The sequence below is a fragment of the Rhinoderma darwinii genome, chromosome 4 (genome assembly GCF_050947455.1).
Source record: "Rhinoderma darwinii isolate aRhiDar2 chromosome 4, aRhiDar2.hap1, whole genome shotgun sequence".
Lineage (NCBI taxonomy): Eukaryota > Metazoa > Chordata > Amphibia > Anura > Rhinodermatidae > Rhinoderma > Rhinoderma darwinii.
The window spans coordinates 352,434,476-352,450,338 of record NC_134690.1 but is presented as its reverse complement, the minus strand read 5'-3'; the positions used below and the strand labels follow the sequence as shown (position 1 = coordinate 352,450,338).

The following is a 15,863-nucleotide window of genomic DNA, read 5'->3' as shown; positions in this document are numbered from 1 at the left end:
TTTTTGTTGATTTACTGTTGCGGGTTTTCCCCATTGAATTCAATGGGAATGCGTTGCGACTTTTCCGGTGTAATCGCAGCAATTAAACTGCAAAAATCGCAACTCCAAAAAAAAAAATGCATACTCACCAAGAACGCCCTCCTTCTTCCTGCAGTCCGGGATTCTGGGATGACGTTCCATCCCATGTGACCGCCGCAGCTAATCACAGGCTGCAGTGTCACATGGCCTGCAACGTCACCGTAGGAGCGGACATCAAAGGAAAGAGGGGTAAGTATGAGTGCTTTTTTACACAGCGAAAATTCAGTCGGAAAAAACGCACCACAATGTGGTGCAATTTTTTGGACGAAAGGTGTTGCGGGTTCCAAGTCGAATACGCTGCGTGATCTTTACGCAGCATATCCGACCCGGGGGAACCCGGCCTTAGGGGAATGACGTTTTCTGGAATGTCCATCAAAACCTTGGTTCCACTTATGGGTGGAGTTCTCCTTTTATATCCTTATGTGAGCAGAGCAATGATTGATTATCCGCTCCTCACTATTTGCAATGTTAAATCAAAACAATTAATCAGGGAAATATGTAGAAAATATCAGTACTCAAATATGTGCGTATCTTATAAGCGCATGTCTCTATCATAGTAAGGCTTTATTCAGACGAATGGGAAAAACGTCCGTGCAACGCGCGTGATTTGCACGCGTGTTGCACGGACCTATATTAGTCTATGGGGCCGTGCAGACATGTCCGTGATTTTTACTCAGCGTGTGTCCGCTGAAAAAGTCACGACATGTCCGTTCTTTGGGCGTTTTGCGCGAATCACGCACCCATTGAAGTCAATGGGTGCGTGAAAACCACGCATGTCGCACGGAAGCACTTCCGTGCAAACTGCGTGATTCGCGCAACAGCTGTCAAAAGGATGAATGAAAACCACGTGCTTTTCTGTTTACAAACATCCAAACGGAGTGTCATTATGATGGCGGCTGCGCGAAAATCACGCAGCCGCGCATCATATGCTGCAGCCACACGGAGCTGTTAAGTGGCTTTTGCGAACGCAAAACGCCGCATTTTTGCGTGCACAAAAACGCCACGCTCGTGTGAACCCAGCCTAATGCTTTATATAAGCTAGCTGTGTGGTATAATAACCTTGCTAATAGTCAATAAGGGGAATTTATCAAATGTTCTACGCCAGTTTACTGGCATAGAAAAGTAGCAAATGCATCAAAAGTCTCAGTTTGAACAAAAAAATTGCGACTTTCAATTCATTTTCGCCACTCACATCACTTTAGCAAAAGTGGGTGGGGCCACCACAGCCAACATATTTACTATAATTTACGCCAGAAACTGGCGTAAATTAAAGGGGAAATATACGCCAGCTCGTAGTTGGCATAGATTTCCCTTTCTGGCTCACAGAAAGCAGAAGATATGACAAATTTATAAATAAATTAGTCTCATCTTACTCCTGTGGACTTCATACTCAGACTGGCACATAAAACATCTTAGTAAGGGCTTATTCAGACGAACGGGATATACGTCCGTGCAACGCGCGTGATTTTCACGCGCGTCGCAGGGACCTATTTTAGTCTACAAACATCCAAACGGAGTGTCATAATGATGGCGGCTGCGCGAAAAGCACGCAGCCGCGCATCATATGCCGAGGCCACACGGATCTAAGTGCCTTTTGCGCAGGCAAAACGCCACGTTTTTTGCTTGCGCAAAAAGCACACGCTCGTGTGAATCCGGCCTTAAATCTGCCCCACTATATGCATATAAGATACTTGGAGGCCTGTAGAGAATCCGTGGCCCATGTGAATGTCTTCTTCGTCTAAGCCAAACTCTGAATTATTGCAGCATATAAAGAAAAAATATAAATGTCTCCAACACTGTAAAAACGGAAGGAAACTTGAAGCGAATCTGCACCTTATCATCATGTTTTTTGTTCCAAAATTCTTTACTGATTAATTTCTTAATATATCTTTACAGCGTTCAGAGCTTTATTTTTCTGATACAGAACTACAAAACCCCAGCATACAGTAGATTTAAAGTGTAGCTAAACGCTCGACAAACTTCTGACATGTCATAGTGACATGTCAGATGTTTGTATTGGTGGGGGTCCGTGCTCGGACCGTCACCAATACAAACTTCTGACATGTCACTATGACATGTCAGAAGTTTGTCGAACATTTACCTCCACTTTAAGTTACCATGCTGGCTTCTTGCAGTTACCACTAGAGGGCGTTTATTGCATACAGAGTTATTATTGAGTTTAATAATAATAATAATAATAATAATAATAATAATAATACAGTGGTTGCTGCAGGTAGTCACATCATTATTTTTAAAGAGTAACTGTGCTTTCAAAAAGCTTTTGATCAGTGGGAGTCCGGGTGCTGTGACCCCCACCATCGCTGAAACAAAGGTGCAGAAGCACTCATCCTGAGGGCTCTGCATCTTCAGCTGTGATCGGCGCTCTTTCTTAGGCTGAGGACAGCTCACAAAGAAAGTATATGAGTCCGTCCTCAGCCTAATGAGGAGCGCCGATCACAGTCGAAGGTACGGGGCGCCCAGCTAAGCGCTCTGCACCTTCATTTCAGCGACAGTGGGGGTCTCAGCACCCGGACCCTCAGTGATCAAAAGTTCACATTCTGTGTTTATCCTTCAAACCCGTAATTTTAAACAATGACAAAGATACCTGGCTTTCCGGATATGAAGCTGGGGGCTGTGCCTGTGTCTGTGACAAACGTACACTGAAAACTCAGTAAGTTTTGATCCTGGAATGTTCCTAACAGGTTCAAATATAGATGACAAGGCCGGGGCTAGTTACATAAAAAAATACAAAAAAAATGATTAATATATTCTTTTCTATAAACACAAGTCAAGAATTGTGGTATTAAAACTGTAGGTAATTCCAGACAACCAGTACGAATTCTTATTCTAAGGCTGGATTCAGACGAGCGTGCCGTTTTTGCGCAGGCAAAAAACGTGGCATTTTGCACGGACGTATATCCCGTTTGTCTGAATAAGCCCTTAAAATGAGAACATATTAGCAATTTCAACAGGCTTGGTTCCCATTGTGTCAAATAACATATCTCAATAATGTGTCAAGCTAAAGGGTATGTTCACATTTAAACACTATTTCGTTTATAAGAAAATATAATCGACATAAAAAGTTTGTAAATACATTACATTACTTATGTTGAACTAATCCTAAATTACAGTCTGTTTTCTAGCCTGTATACAGTCCAGTGCTGCATTCACAGTTCTGCAGGCTTCAAAGCTGAAATCTCACAGCATTCATTTCTGACTCAGTGTATTTTAAACAAGCACTGTTCAATAATCTGTAAGTAAGTCTTAGGCTGGATTCACACGACCATGTTACATCCGTAATGGACGGAACGTATTTCGGCCGCTAATCCCGGACCGAACACACTGCAGGGAGCCGAGCTCCTAGCATCATAGTTATGTACGATGCTAGGAGTCCATTACGGACGTAACATGGTCGTGTGAATCCAGCCTTAATATCCCACTGAAATATGGGAACTCAGCTAAGCTGTTTGGGACATGCCTGCTGATGAGCTTGTTGTCTGTTTCCAATAGCAATCAGCAAACCTGTGATTACAGCTCTGGAGTATAATAAAGGCTATAACTCAGGATCAGTACAAGATAAGTAATGAAATTTTTTTACAAAGTCACTCCACTTTTTTCACATGTAAATGGAACCATCACCTGGTCATACAAATTGGTTTAAATCTAATAATACAATAATTGTTCAAACTTACTCAAAGCAACATTGTTTGGCGCGACTAGACAAATAAAATGGAGATCTGCAACTGCATTAAACACGGCTCTGTAAAGAAAACAAAATTAGTATTAGGACTACTTAATAACCAAAAACAATAAATGTAACAGTAAGAAGTCTGTACAGCGGCACACGGAATACTACAGAGCCACAGTAGGAAGTAGGAAAAACTGAGTGACACTGTATGAGAATCTGTCGGGGGCTATATGTCGGATATATTCTGCTTGTAGGGGTATAAGGCACCAAACATACAGCATCTAATGGATCATACAATAGTGCCCTCCCTACACAGGAATGCTTCCCTAGTAGTTAGGTCCTTCTTTGTGCCCCCCTAGAGTAGTTAGGTTCCCCTTTGGGCTCCCATATAGCAGTTAGAACTCCTTTGTGTCCTCATGTTAGTTAGGTCCCCTTTAGTGCCCAATATAGTGGTTAGGTCCCCTTTGTACCCCCTATAAAGTATTTAGGATCCCATTGTGTCCCCATGTTAGTTAGGTCCCCCTTTGAGCCCCTATATAGCAGTTATGCCCCCTTGGTGCCCCTATGTAGTAGCTAGGCTCCCTTTGTGTCACCATATAATAGTTAGATCCCTTTGGTGCTCCCATATAGTAGATAGGCCCCCTTATGCCCATTTATAGTACTAAGGCTTCCTTTGTGCCCTCCATATAGTAGTTAGGCCCCTTTGTGCCCTTCATATATTTGTTAGCACCCCTTGTGCCCTCCTTATAGTAGTTAGGCTCCCTTGTGCCTGCTATATATTTGATAGGCCCCCTTGGGGCCTCCATATAGTAGTTAAGCCCATTGTGCCCTCCACATAGTAGTTAGGCCTCCTTGTGCCCTCCATACAGTAGGTAGGCCCCCTTGTGGGCTCCATACAGTAGTTAGGCCCCCTTGTGGGCTGCATACAGTAGTTAGGCCCCCTTGTGAGCTGCATACAGTAGTTAGGCCCCCTTGTGCCCTCCATACAGTAGTTATGCTCCCTTCTGCCCTCCCTGTAATAGTTAGGACCCCTTTGCGTCCTCCATGTAGTAGTTAGGTACACTTTGCACAATAAAAAAACAAAAACAAACAAAAACTTACCTAAGCCCGCTCCCACGATGAGCGGATAGGTCCTCTTCCACAGCCCAACATCGTGATGTCATCGCGTCACTGGCGCCGTGACATCATTGCATCACCAGTGCCAGGAAATCATTGTCCTTCTGAACTCTAGTAGGCCACAGGCCTTAAACACCCTCTGGACTACAAGAGTAAGCGGCGGGGCAGTGAGCCAATGGCTCTCTGCCCCGCGGCTTGAGAGAGATGCAGCTCGGTGCCTGGGCCCACTGGAGGATCCACCCATTTTCCGGTGGGCCAGTCCGATGCTGCTTATCTCTTTCTCACAATCTAATATAGCTGCCCGCCAGCTTACTTCCATGGATGGATGAGTGGGCAGCTAAACAGCAGTGGTGACAATGAAGACAGGGGGCCCCTTTGTGGATAGGCCAGATTGCCCCCCTGCCCCACGCAAGCCCTGGCCTCAGCACTAGAGTTCATATGAAAGATAAAGTTTAGTCACATGGATATGTGCAATGTCTGGACATCCAAGGCAACACAGGCTTGAGTAAAATACCTCCTGGAGGTCGAAACTTGGCACGTTAGTTTGAATAACGTTCCTCTTATGAACTCTGGAGAGCTGTAGCTTTTACTTTTATTATTTTGGTACAAGTCTGTGAAACCAGGACCTTGGCTACCATGCACCGTCTGCTAATCCAGTGAATTTTGGAAGTGCGGCTGACTTCTTTTTAACTGTGCAGTAAAAGCCCTATGCACTTCTATACAGCCATATTGTGCTACATTTTTTAAACACATGTGCCAATTAACCCCTTTTCAGCCCACACCATGTTACTTAAAAGGCCATTAGCCCATTATTAACGTGCTGCCCAAGACGGAAAGGATAGCAAAATTCCTGACAGGGCTAGATTATCATTGGAGCTCCAGAGTCAGACCCCGCTATTATTCTGGTTTAGGGGGCCCACACCTACAATTGCACTCAATTATATTTGCGTCCTTAGGACGCAGATACAATTAACAGCGCTGGCGAGGTAAGGGAACCATCAGTTTTCTGCCCTGTCATTTGGCTCATTTCTTGTGAGGCAGGCGGCACAATGACGTCATTGTGCCAACTGCATCGTTCCACTGGAACAGGCCTGGTCAGATGAGACCAGGCCGGCAACGCTGAATAACGGAGGAACGGGGACAGATGAGTGTGTTTGCAGCATGGGGCACTGTGCGGCCCTATGTACAGGGGGCACTGTGTGTGGAACTATCTGCAGGGGCACTGTGTACGGCACTTTCTACACGGGGCACTATGTTGCACTTTCTACAGATGGCACTGTGTGCGGCACTTTCTACAAGGGAACTGTGAGTGACACTTTCTACAGGGGAACTGTGTGTGACACTTTCTACAGGGGAGCTGTGTGTGACACTTTCTACACAAGGAACTGATTACCTAAATAATTGCAATTTTGCAGCACCACTTACCACAGAAAACACAATCTGTGCATCAATAAATCTGGCAATGCATGAGTTTACCTTAATGACTGCCCCAGTGCGATTAGCAAGTACATCCCAGTTATAAGGCCGAATTCCGACGACCGTAGTATACGTCCGTGTGACGGCCATTAAAATAACGGCCGTTCACATGAACGCATGTATTTCAATGGGGCCGTTCACATTGCCGTTGTTTCAACGGACCGTGTGAAGGGTCCATTGAAAAATAGAACATGTCCTATTTTGTTCCGTTTTCACGGATCCCTCCATAGACTCAAGTCTAAGGTGATCAGTGAAAACGGGACCCGTATGGAGGCAACTCGGACGTGAAAAACTGCCATTTTTCACGTCCGAGTTTCCCCATGTTCGTCTGAATTCGACCTAATAATTATATTGACAATGTTCGCTTTTTCCAAAAAGACTAAACTTAACAATAAAATGCAGTTTAATAAATCACTGGAATAAGTGCTCTAAATGAAATGCAAAAGCAAACATTACAACAGATGTTCCTCTCCCAAAGGCTTCGCATTATACAGAAGCAGAACAATAAGTGTATACACATGGAGATGAAATAAGAGGTGAATTATGAGAGTGTGCCGCGCATCATGTGAACGCTTAGAATGGAGAGGCTGGAATTCTCTAATAGCACAGCTCAGTGTAATCCCTCCTGTCAATGGTTCCCATATTTATTAATAGAGCAAGAGGACATCCACCTTGACTAAATGCTATTTAACAGCTGTTGACAGATCTTGAAATGGATATTATTTAAAACAGTGATGGAGTATGAAATTAATTGAAATTGAAAAGTCAGCTGAAAAATTCAGATTATCATAAGAGGGGCTTAACAGGCATTGCATGATTCTGCTTTGCCACACTCCTTTTCTAATCGCTGAATATTTTCTCTTCCGCATTTTGTTCTCATTACAAGAGATGTAGATTGACAAATCATTAGGCCAGGGCTACACCTAGACTATATGTAGTGCTACTGATTGATTTTAACTATTAGGCTGGGTTCACACGACCATGTTACATCCGTAATGTACGGAACGTATTTCGGCCGGAAGACCCGGACCGAACACAGTGCAGGGAGCCGGGCTCCTAGCATCATAGTGATGTACGATGCTAGGAGTCCCTGCCTCTGCGTGGAACTACTGTCCCGTACTGTAATCATGATTACAGTACGGGACAGCTGTCCTGCAGCGAGGCAGGGACTCCTAGCATCGTACATCACTATGATGCTAGGAGCCCGGCTCCCTGCACTGTGTTCGGTCCGGGTCTTCCGGCCGAAATACGTTCCGTACATTACGGACGTAACATGGTCGTGTGAACCCAGCCTTAGGCCTCATGCACACTTCCATCACCGTTTTAGAGGCCGTTTTTGATGGATCCGTGTGTCCGTTTTTGTTTCCGTGTGCACTCCGTTTCCGTTCCGTGTTTCCGTTTAAAAAACGGATGTGAACTTCACTTGAACCTGTCACATGTCCCAGGAAACACCCATAGAAAGGTTACAAGAAGTTTTTGGTGCTGTTTTCTTAGCTTTCAGAGCATAGAGAACAGTTTGAGATTACTCTGCTTGGCTTACTTTGGATTTACGGGTCGTAATTACGACCCGAAATAGCGGGCCCATAGACTTCTGTTAGCCACGGGTACCTTCCCGTTTTCTCACGGGAAGGTGCCCGAGCCGTTAAAAAGCTAGAACATGTTCTATTTTTTTATTTTACGGGCCGTGCTCCTATACTTTATAATGGGAGCACGGCTCGGAAAAACGACCGGCTGCCCGTGGCTGGCCGTGCTCATCTCCTGAAATATTCTGTGCTGCCTTAAACTCTGTGGACAGGTCAGGATCCTGATTCTTTTAAATGCTGCTGGGGAACCCGCTCGATCCACGATATAAGGTTGTGCTACAGTGCAGCATTTAAAAGAAACAGGATCCTGACCTGTCCACAGAGTTTAAGGCAGCACAGAGTATTTCAGGAGAGGAGTGTGTGATCAAAAATGGCCGCTAAAACGGTGACGGAAGTGTGCATGAGGCCTTAAGTTACAGCTACAGTCCAAATGAATACATTGAGTTGCATGAAATCTAGTGGACTGCAGCTGTCACTCGAAAATTAAATGCAATCAGTAGCGCTAAAAAAAGTTCCTGTGTAGCCCTGGTCTCACAGGACTGCTGACTGCACATGGGAGCAATGCCTCTACCATAACGCTATAAATTACCGAGGTCAATTATGATATAACTAGTGCTTTTCCATTTTCTGCTGAAAAGGCCAGTTTCATATACTAAGTGAAACCAGCCTAATAGAAATGGAAAGCGAGCCCTTGTCAGCTACACCTTGGCCATCAAATTGCTTGAACCAGTAATACATTAAATGTAATATGATTGGAATTTGTCACTAGACGAGACCCGTTAATAAAAAACATCTATAAGATACTCACTTGCTTCTGCGGGTGCTATTGCTGGTGCCTTACAAAAGCGTGCACCATATGGACCACATCTGCAACTCTTTATGGCATACAATAAAGCCGGAGGCCCTGTACTTAGCTTAGGGGCACACTTTTGAACTGTGACCAAAATGGTACTTTGGGGCGCCGTTCAGTGGGTGAAATAGTACCTGCAGCAGAACTTTGCCAACATTTTTCTAAAAGCTCTTTGACAGATTTAGTTTAATAGATGTTATATTGATGTTTTGTTTTTCGCTTCCTCTCCTAATCTCTTAACTGATGGAGCAATGTAAGGGCACATTCAGACGTGGCGGAATTGATGTTGAATTCCGCAGCGGACTGTACGCAGTGGAATTCCGCAGCAGCCGTTTTTTACATTTGTTTCCCATTTTTAGGAAACTTCGTTCAGACATTCCGGAAAATAAATGTGCGGAAATTAGGCTGTGGTGCAGAATTTTCCCTCCGCAGCATGCTCATTACGTCTCGGAGAAGCGGAATTTCACTTCGGATTTCAGCCTTTGCAATGCAAAAACTGAAATCTGTGGCAAGTCCGCTGTGATATCCGCAACGTCTGAATTACCTGTCAAATATGCAAATGTTGGTGTAGATTCGTTGCGTAATTGCCCCAAATCTGCACCAACATTTGCAGCGGAAAAATTCCGCCACGTCTGAGCATGGCCTAAAAAGTCTTCCAGTCATGAATCCCAGCCAATGGTCTATCCTAAGAACTGAACGGACAAAATGGGAACCTTTAGTCAAATTAGCATAGAAAGAGGCATATCTACATTGTTTTGGGAATGTTCCTGGGTGTGTAGAGATGGCAGGATTCAGGTATGCAGGATCATGTGACCTCCGCTCATGTCTATTTGATCTTATGAGATGTGGTCACATGACAGGAAGTCTATGCACAGAAGTCTGTAGATGTTACCATAGAAACCCCACGGCACAGAAAATAATTTTTTTGTGGACAGAATGGTGGCTCAGTGGTTAGCACTGTTGCTTGCTTGCCCCTTTATGTAACTCTCATAGACTTCAACGGAGAGGGCTGTGCACAAGTGCGGCCACCTCTCCTTTAAATGCAATGGGGAAAGTGGCCACACAGAATTGGTGAACGGGTTTCACGGAACCCCCTTTCTCACAAACGAACATGGCATAAATGTGTAAAATGGGAATACCCCTTTAACCAAAAAAGGTGGTGTCTCATGAACAAATAGAGAAATAAATCACTTGTCTCACCTCATGATCTCTTTGATGCTCTGTGTGAAAAATTCATCTTTTGACACAAAAAGATGCAAAAATAAAGTGTTCACAGGCTGAAATAAAGAAAATCTCTTATCAGAAATAAGACAGTGACAGACTGGCTTATATGTGGCATTGTAAGACATCACCTGAGGAACAAACAAGTAAAAACACTGTGAGGCACATTTATAAAAAGTGTCATTTTGCTGACAGACTTTCATTTGCAAAGATGGCTCAATTTGCTTCTGATGCCTGAAAAGTTTATAAAGAATGTCAACATGACAATTTGGGGTGTGTACAGCGTGATTGGTCCGAACTGGCGAAGACACTCTGAGAGAGGTACCCGTCATGTGCTTTATAAGTTTGGCACCTATTTTAGACCACACCCCGAACTGAAAACATGAGGAAAATATGCAACAAATGGCAGCAAGGTCCTCCAGAAATATGGCGCATGTGTTTATGCCATTTTCTACTCCATGTATACTCAAAAAAATCTCTGACAGTTTTTATAAATGTGTCCTTGTATGTTTAGGAGTGAAGAACTGTGCCCAGCTTGTTTACCTATATAGGATGAAACTTTCCATCAGTACTATCCTTGTTCATAAGCAGCCATTGTAGTGGCATATGTATAGTAAATGTTGGATGAGGGGCATTTCCTAATACCTCTAATGATAAAGATTTTTATGTAGGCACGATCAATTTTGGTCAACGGCCAACAACAGTTTGATTGAGGTTTACTTTTTTTTTTTACCAATTTACAATTTTAACATGTCTTCTATAAATAGTTACTACATGGAGTTGTTGTTGTCGTTGTTGATATTATTATATGTAATATATGAATTCTATAGTGTAGTATAAATTAGTATTGTGTTAATATTTTCCTATTTGAGTAAAGGAGAATGAACCTGTCATTAGGTATGGTCCATGATAAATCGCCTCAATGTTCCTGTGATGCGTTCAGCAGTATATGTTGTTGTTTTTTGTTTGTTTTTTATTCGCTTTTTATCATAGTAACAACACATTATCAGCAGTATATGTTTTATGGCGTGCACTATATGTTACACAGTATTTAATATTTCCATTACGCACTATGATTATACTCACTGTGAATTTGTCGCTATCGGCATAGTTTTTATACATCCAATCTTCCCATTCTGCCTGGTCTGCGACATCCCAGCTTGGATAGTCCAAGAAAGCAGCATGAGCAACAACATTGTTCTTCTCATCACTGATGGTCACAGCCAGGTTGGACTTTTCCCTTGAGAAAAATAAACGTTTTAATTCGTACTCCAATAAACTTTAATTCGTAATACAATAATCACGTAAGAATAAAACACCCTTCCATGTAAATAACAATTTGTGTACTAAAGTCTATTAAGCACTATAGAAAAAATCCCACAAAACTGAATGAACATGCAACTATAAGGCTGGGTTCACACGACCTATTTTCAGGCGTAAACGAGGCGTTTTACGCCTCGAATTACGCCTGAAAACACGGCTCAAATACGTCGGCAAACATCTGCCCATTCATTTCAATGGGCTTTAGGATGTACTGTGCCGACCTGTAATTTTACGCGTCGCTGTCAAAAGACGGCGCGTAAAACAACAGCGTCGTCAAAGAAGTGCAGGACACTTCTTGGGGCGTAATTTGAGCCGTTTTTCATTGACTTCAATGAAGAATAGCTCCAAATTATGTCCGTAATGGACACCTAGCAAAACGCGAGTACGAGCAATTATGTCTGAAATGCAGGAGCTGTTTTCTCCTGAAAACAGCTCCGTAATTTCAGCCGTAATTGATGTTATCGTGTGCACATACCCTTAAAGCCATATGGTGAACCTAAACTAACAAATGAGGAAATTAAATTTTATTTCCCTAAAGTGTTGTTATCATTGGAATTGCTCCCTTGCCAAGCTGGAACTTTCCAAAAATGAGAATGTGTTTTTTTTAAATCCAGGGAATGCTATTGATAACATATCAGCTCCAATATCTTTAGCCCTAAACCAGCTGATCAAACATAACAGCAAGGAATTACCTGAAAAGCATTGTCCGAAACCAATCACATCCCGGCAGTCATTTTTGATAGTTCAGTCAGAGAATAACAGCAGCCACCTGACTGGTTCCTACAGTCAATACCACAACATTTTCTTTGCAATAGTATTATATTATTTTACTTCTCTGATAATTCCATACAGACGAAAGCATGCATCCAATGACAATGTGACGCAGCATTCATGGAAATGGGTCCTGAACTAAAGATGGTTATAGGGCATCCAGTCGACCCATCTTTAATCATCAAATAATAGTGATAATCGTAGTCTATGGTACTAAAACGTTCAGAAAAAGATGGCCATACATATTAGTCAGATGTGGGTATGGGGGACTTCTATCTAAAGTGTACGACCAGCTCGATCAGCTAGCCGACAAGAAAATGCGTGGAAATGGATGCACACAGCTGATATATTCCACAATGGGAAAGATTTTCCTCATGAAAAATAATTTCCATGGTTACAAATAGTTTACGGTGTATGCCCTTTTAACAACCAGCAACCCGATAGTGAAAAATATTGTCAAATCAGAGACAAATCTTTCTATACATGGCCGTCTCTTTCAAGTAATGAACCCCTGAAAAGGAACCAACCATATTTAGTGAATGAGTGACCATGTCTTGCTCATTGTAGCGGCTCTCCGCTCAAACTAAGGCCTTATTCACACGAACGTCCGTTTTGCGCGCGTAAAAAATGTAGCGTTTTTCCTGCATTGCAGTTCCGTGTGACATCAGTGTATGGTGCTTGTCAGCATTTTTTACGCGCGTATGTCATCCGTATGTCGTGCGTTTTTTACGTCAGCAAAATAAACTGAAGGAGGTGGCTTTCTTTTTCTCATCATTTCTTTAGCAACTGTTGCGTGAATCACGCACAGCACACGGATGTGCCTCCGTATGCTGACCGTGATTTTCACGTGAAATACGCTCGTGTGAATAAGGCCTAATAACGTGAATGCACACGCGCCAGATATATTGCTGAAATTTCTGTGACTGCCTCATTCATTTGAAATCCATGCACCTGTTGCAGAAACAGCCCCATGGAGCTGATTTTCAATAGCTGAAATTTCTGCAACAAGTTTGTTATGTGTGAATATACCCAAAGAGGGGTAAACAGAGAAGAGACCTTCTATGATGCGCCCTAAGGCCTTATTCAGACGTCATTGCATATTTCACGTCCGTGTGCTGTCCGATTTTTTCACAGACACCACACGAACCCATGAAATTCAATGGAGCTATTCAGACATGTGAAACTCACTGCATGTCCTACTTTGGTGCGTTTGTGCGGATAACGCACCCATTGAAGTCAATGGGTGTGTGAAAATCACGGACAGCACACGGACGTCTTCCGTGTGCTGTCCATGATTCACCCACCAGTTGCTAAAGAGATGCAGGGAAAAAAATTAATAAAAAAATGTACACCAACACTGACATTAAAAACTGATGCCACATGGAACTGTAACACAGGAAAAACGCTTCTTTTTTTGCGGACGCAAAACGGACATGTTCGTGTGAATCTAGCCTTTTAGTGCATATAGACAGTGTTTGTCCAGTTGTGTTGTATGGAAATAATTACACCTCGGCCAAATTGTCTGAAGACATTTCTAGAGACACAAGTTAAACATTTTTTTAAAACTAACTTAATTTCATGTGATATACGCACAGTAAATATATAACATTCACGTTTCCAAACACTCGCTGGGTGAAGACTGTTTTAAGCTTGGAGATGCCATGAACATCAAGAGACTCTGTCCTTCTGACAGTCACTACTTCAGTTGCACCACTTTCTGAGGTCAGAATAGTCATTATGGACGGGATGAAAGCTGCAAAATGTAAGAAGAACATAGCATTAGTGATGCCTGGTAAAATAAAAGTATAAATGAGAAATATCATAGAGAAGTAAAAAACAAGATTACCCTTATAATTGTATATTCACACAGACGAATTTTGCAGGGGGAATCCGCCGCGGATTCCATCATACGATACCCCCACCCATTAATTTCAATGGGAGTCAGACGCTTCTTTTTCTCGCTCGCTGATTAGTTCAGCTAGCAGGAAAAAGAAGCGTCCTGCTTGATCTTTGGACAGATTCCACCCAAACCTCCCATTGATGTAGATGGGGGGAGAATAGTTTTGTGGCGGATTTTGTGATGGGACCCGCCATGCAAAATCTGCCGTGTGAACTAGCCCTTAGGGTAAATTCACTTATAACGGAAGTGGTATAGAAGGAAGCCACCTGAATTGTATCCGCTTTTTTTTGTATCTGCTTTTTTTTAAGGAGTATTTTTGTTTTATGCATGGAATATGCCATAAATGTCTCATAGATTCATAGATTCGGATCGCAGTTCAGGGATCTGCAGACATCTCGAGAATGGGGGTCACCTGGTGATGCTGCCACCGCACCCAGGTCGAATGGATGAATCGAGAGGTGACGAGCAGGTGGTGGCCAAATGCGACGGTGAGGAGGCGAAGCAAGCGGGCTCGGCTGTTTCCGTTACTCCCTTAGGAACCAATGGAGAGAGCCACACGGCAACCTCTCCATTCATTTTTCGCCCGGATGTGGCGGCCGGCAGCCCATTCTCGAGATCGGTGTGGGTCATAGAGCAGGGACCCAGATCTATCAGACATTTAAAGCATATCACGTGGATATGCCATAAATGTTTAAGGTTGGGATGGCCCTTAGGCTAGGGCTACATGGCGACTAAGACTACAACACAGGTCGCGTGGCCAAAGATCACTTTGTCGCCCTGCATGCATTGCAGGTACTAAAAGTCAATGTGTCGCGATTCCACAGTCGCAACAAGTCCAGCAAATTTAAATTCCTTGCGACTGTGTAGCTGCAGATGTGGCAACACATTGACTTGACTTTCATTGACCTGTGTCATGGCCAAAGTCACCGTCTAACCCTAGCCTTAATCACTGTATAAATAAAAAGTTATACAACTTTCTAATATACTTTGTGTTTCAATTTCTCACAATTTTCAAAATATGTGTTTGCTGTCATTGAATGAGAATGTTTTTGTTTACATTCAGGGGCAGCAAATACATACCTAGTCCTGCTAGCTGAGAAGTGGATACAATTCTATTCAATCCGCTGTGAGCTAAATCGCCTGGACTGTGCAGACTGATACATTGTAACAAACTACCAGTGGGATTTGTGCTGCTGCTGTATTCATGTCACAGAGGATTTATTTCCAAAACAAATGATTATTTCTTTTGTGGGGAACAGTGGCAGGGGGCATGGGACTTTATAACAATTTATTTATTATGCAATTTACGCCTGATGACATTTGTCACAGTCATTTGTGCTGGGGTACATGTATCAATACGATCGCTCCCACTAATTAAATGCCAATGTGTGCGTCAACACCAAAATGTCAGTACTGGCAGAGAATGTCCCCGAAAATGTGTTTTCTTTGTTAGAAAAATGTTACAAGCAGTTACTATGTTCTGCCAAATTATATAATGTTGTGTAGTGTTACAAGCTGATACATGTGCAAATCCCAGGAACCTAATAGCTGAATGCTACAAATGATAGGCTAGTAGTATGTACTTACAGATATCTCTTACCTGATTTTTCACCCTCGTTTGAAAGCAAAGCGATGTTATTAATTCGCAGATCTAAATCCTATTGATATTAGGTAGGACGCGCTGTTTGGTTGTTATAGAAACTCAGGGAACAAAACGTCACCAGTGTCAAGTAATTTTGTTAAACTGTCTCTAATTTGGTCTCCAAGAACATGGCCGCGTGCAGTGCAGCGCAGTGTGACTCTATAAAGCGCTGAACATAAGGCTATGGGGAAGAGGAGAAACGAACATAAGTTTGG

General features: G+C 42.9%; 1 protein-coding gene across 4 annotated transcripts in view; it reads right to left on the bottom strand.

Moving 5' to 3' along the window:
- CFAP61 (cilia and flagella associated protein 61) overlaps positions 1-15,737 on the bottom strand; it is a 367,571-nt gene extending 351,834 nt beyond the window's left edge. For 3 of the 4 annotated variants that reach the window (XM_075862969.1, XM_075862971.1, XM_075862972.1), the window contains exons 1-6: positions 15,607-15,737; positions 13,700-13,859; positions 11,099-11,252; positions 9,992-10,068; positions 3,771-3,838; positions 2,684-2,807 (exon numbers count right to left, since the gene is read on the bottom strand). In XM_075862969.1, coding sequence (XP_075719084.1) covers positions 2,684-2,807; positions 3,771-3,838; positions 9,992-10,068; positions 11,099-11,252; positions 13,700-13,842 — 566 coding nt within the window. In that variant the 5' untranslated portion in view covers positions 13,843-13,859; positions 15,607-15,737. Of the gene's footprint in view, positions 1-2,683; positions 2,808-3,770; positions 3,839-9,991; positions 10,069-11,098; positions 11,253-13,699; positions 13,860-15,593 lie in introns of all 4 variants that reach the window. The other variant, XM_075862970.1, reaches the window with a different exon arrangement.
- Positions 15,738-15,863: the final 126 nt, after the last annotated feature.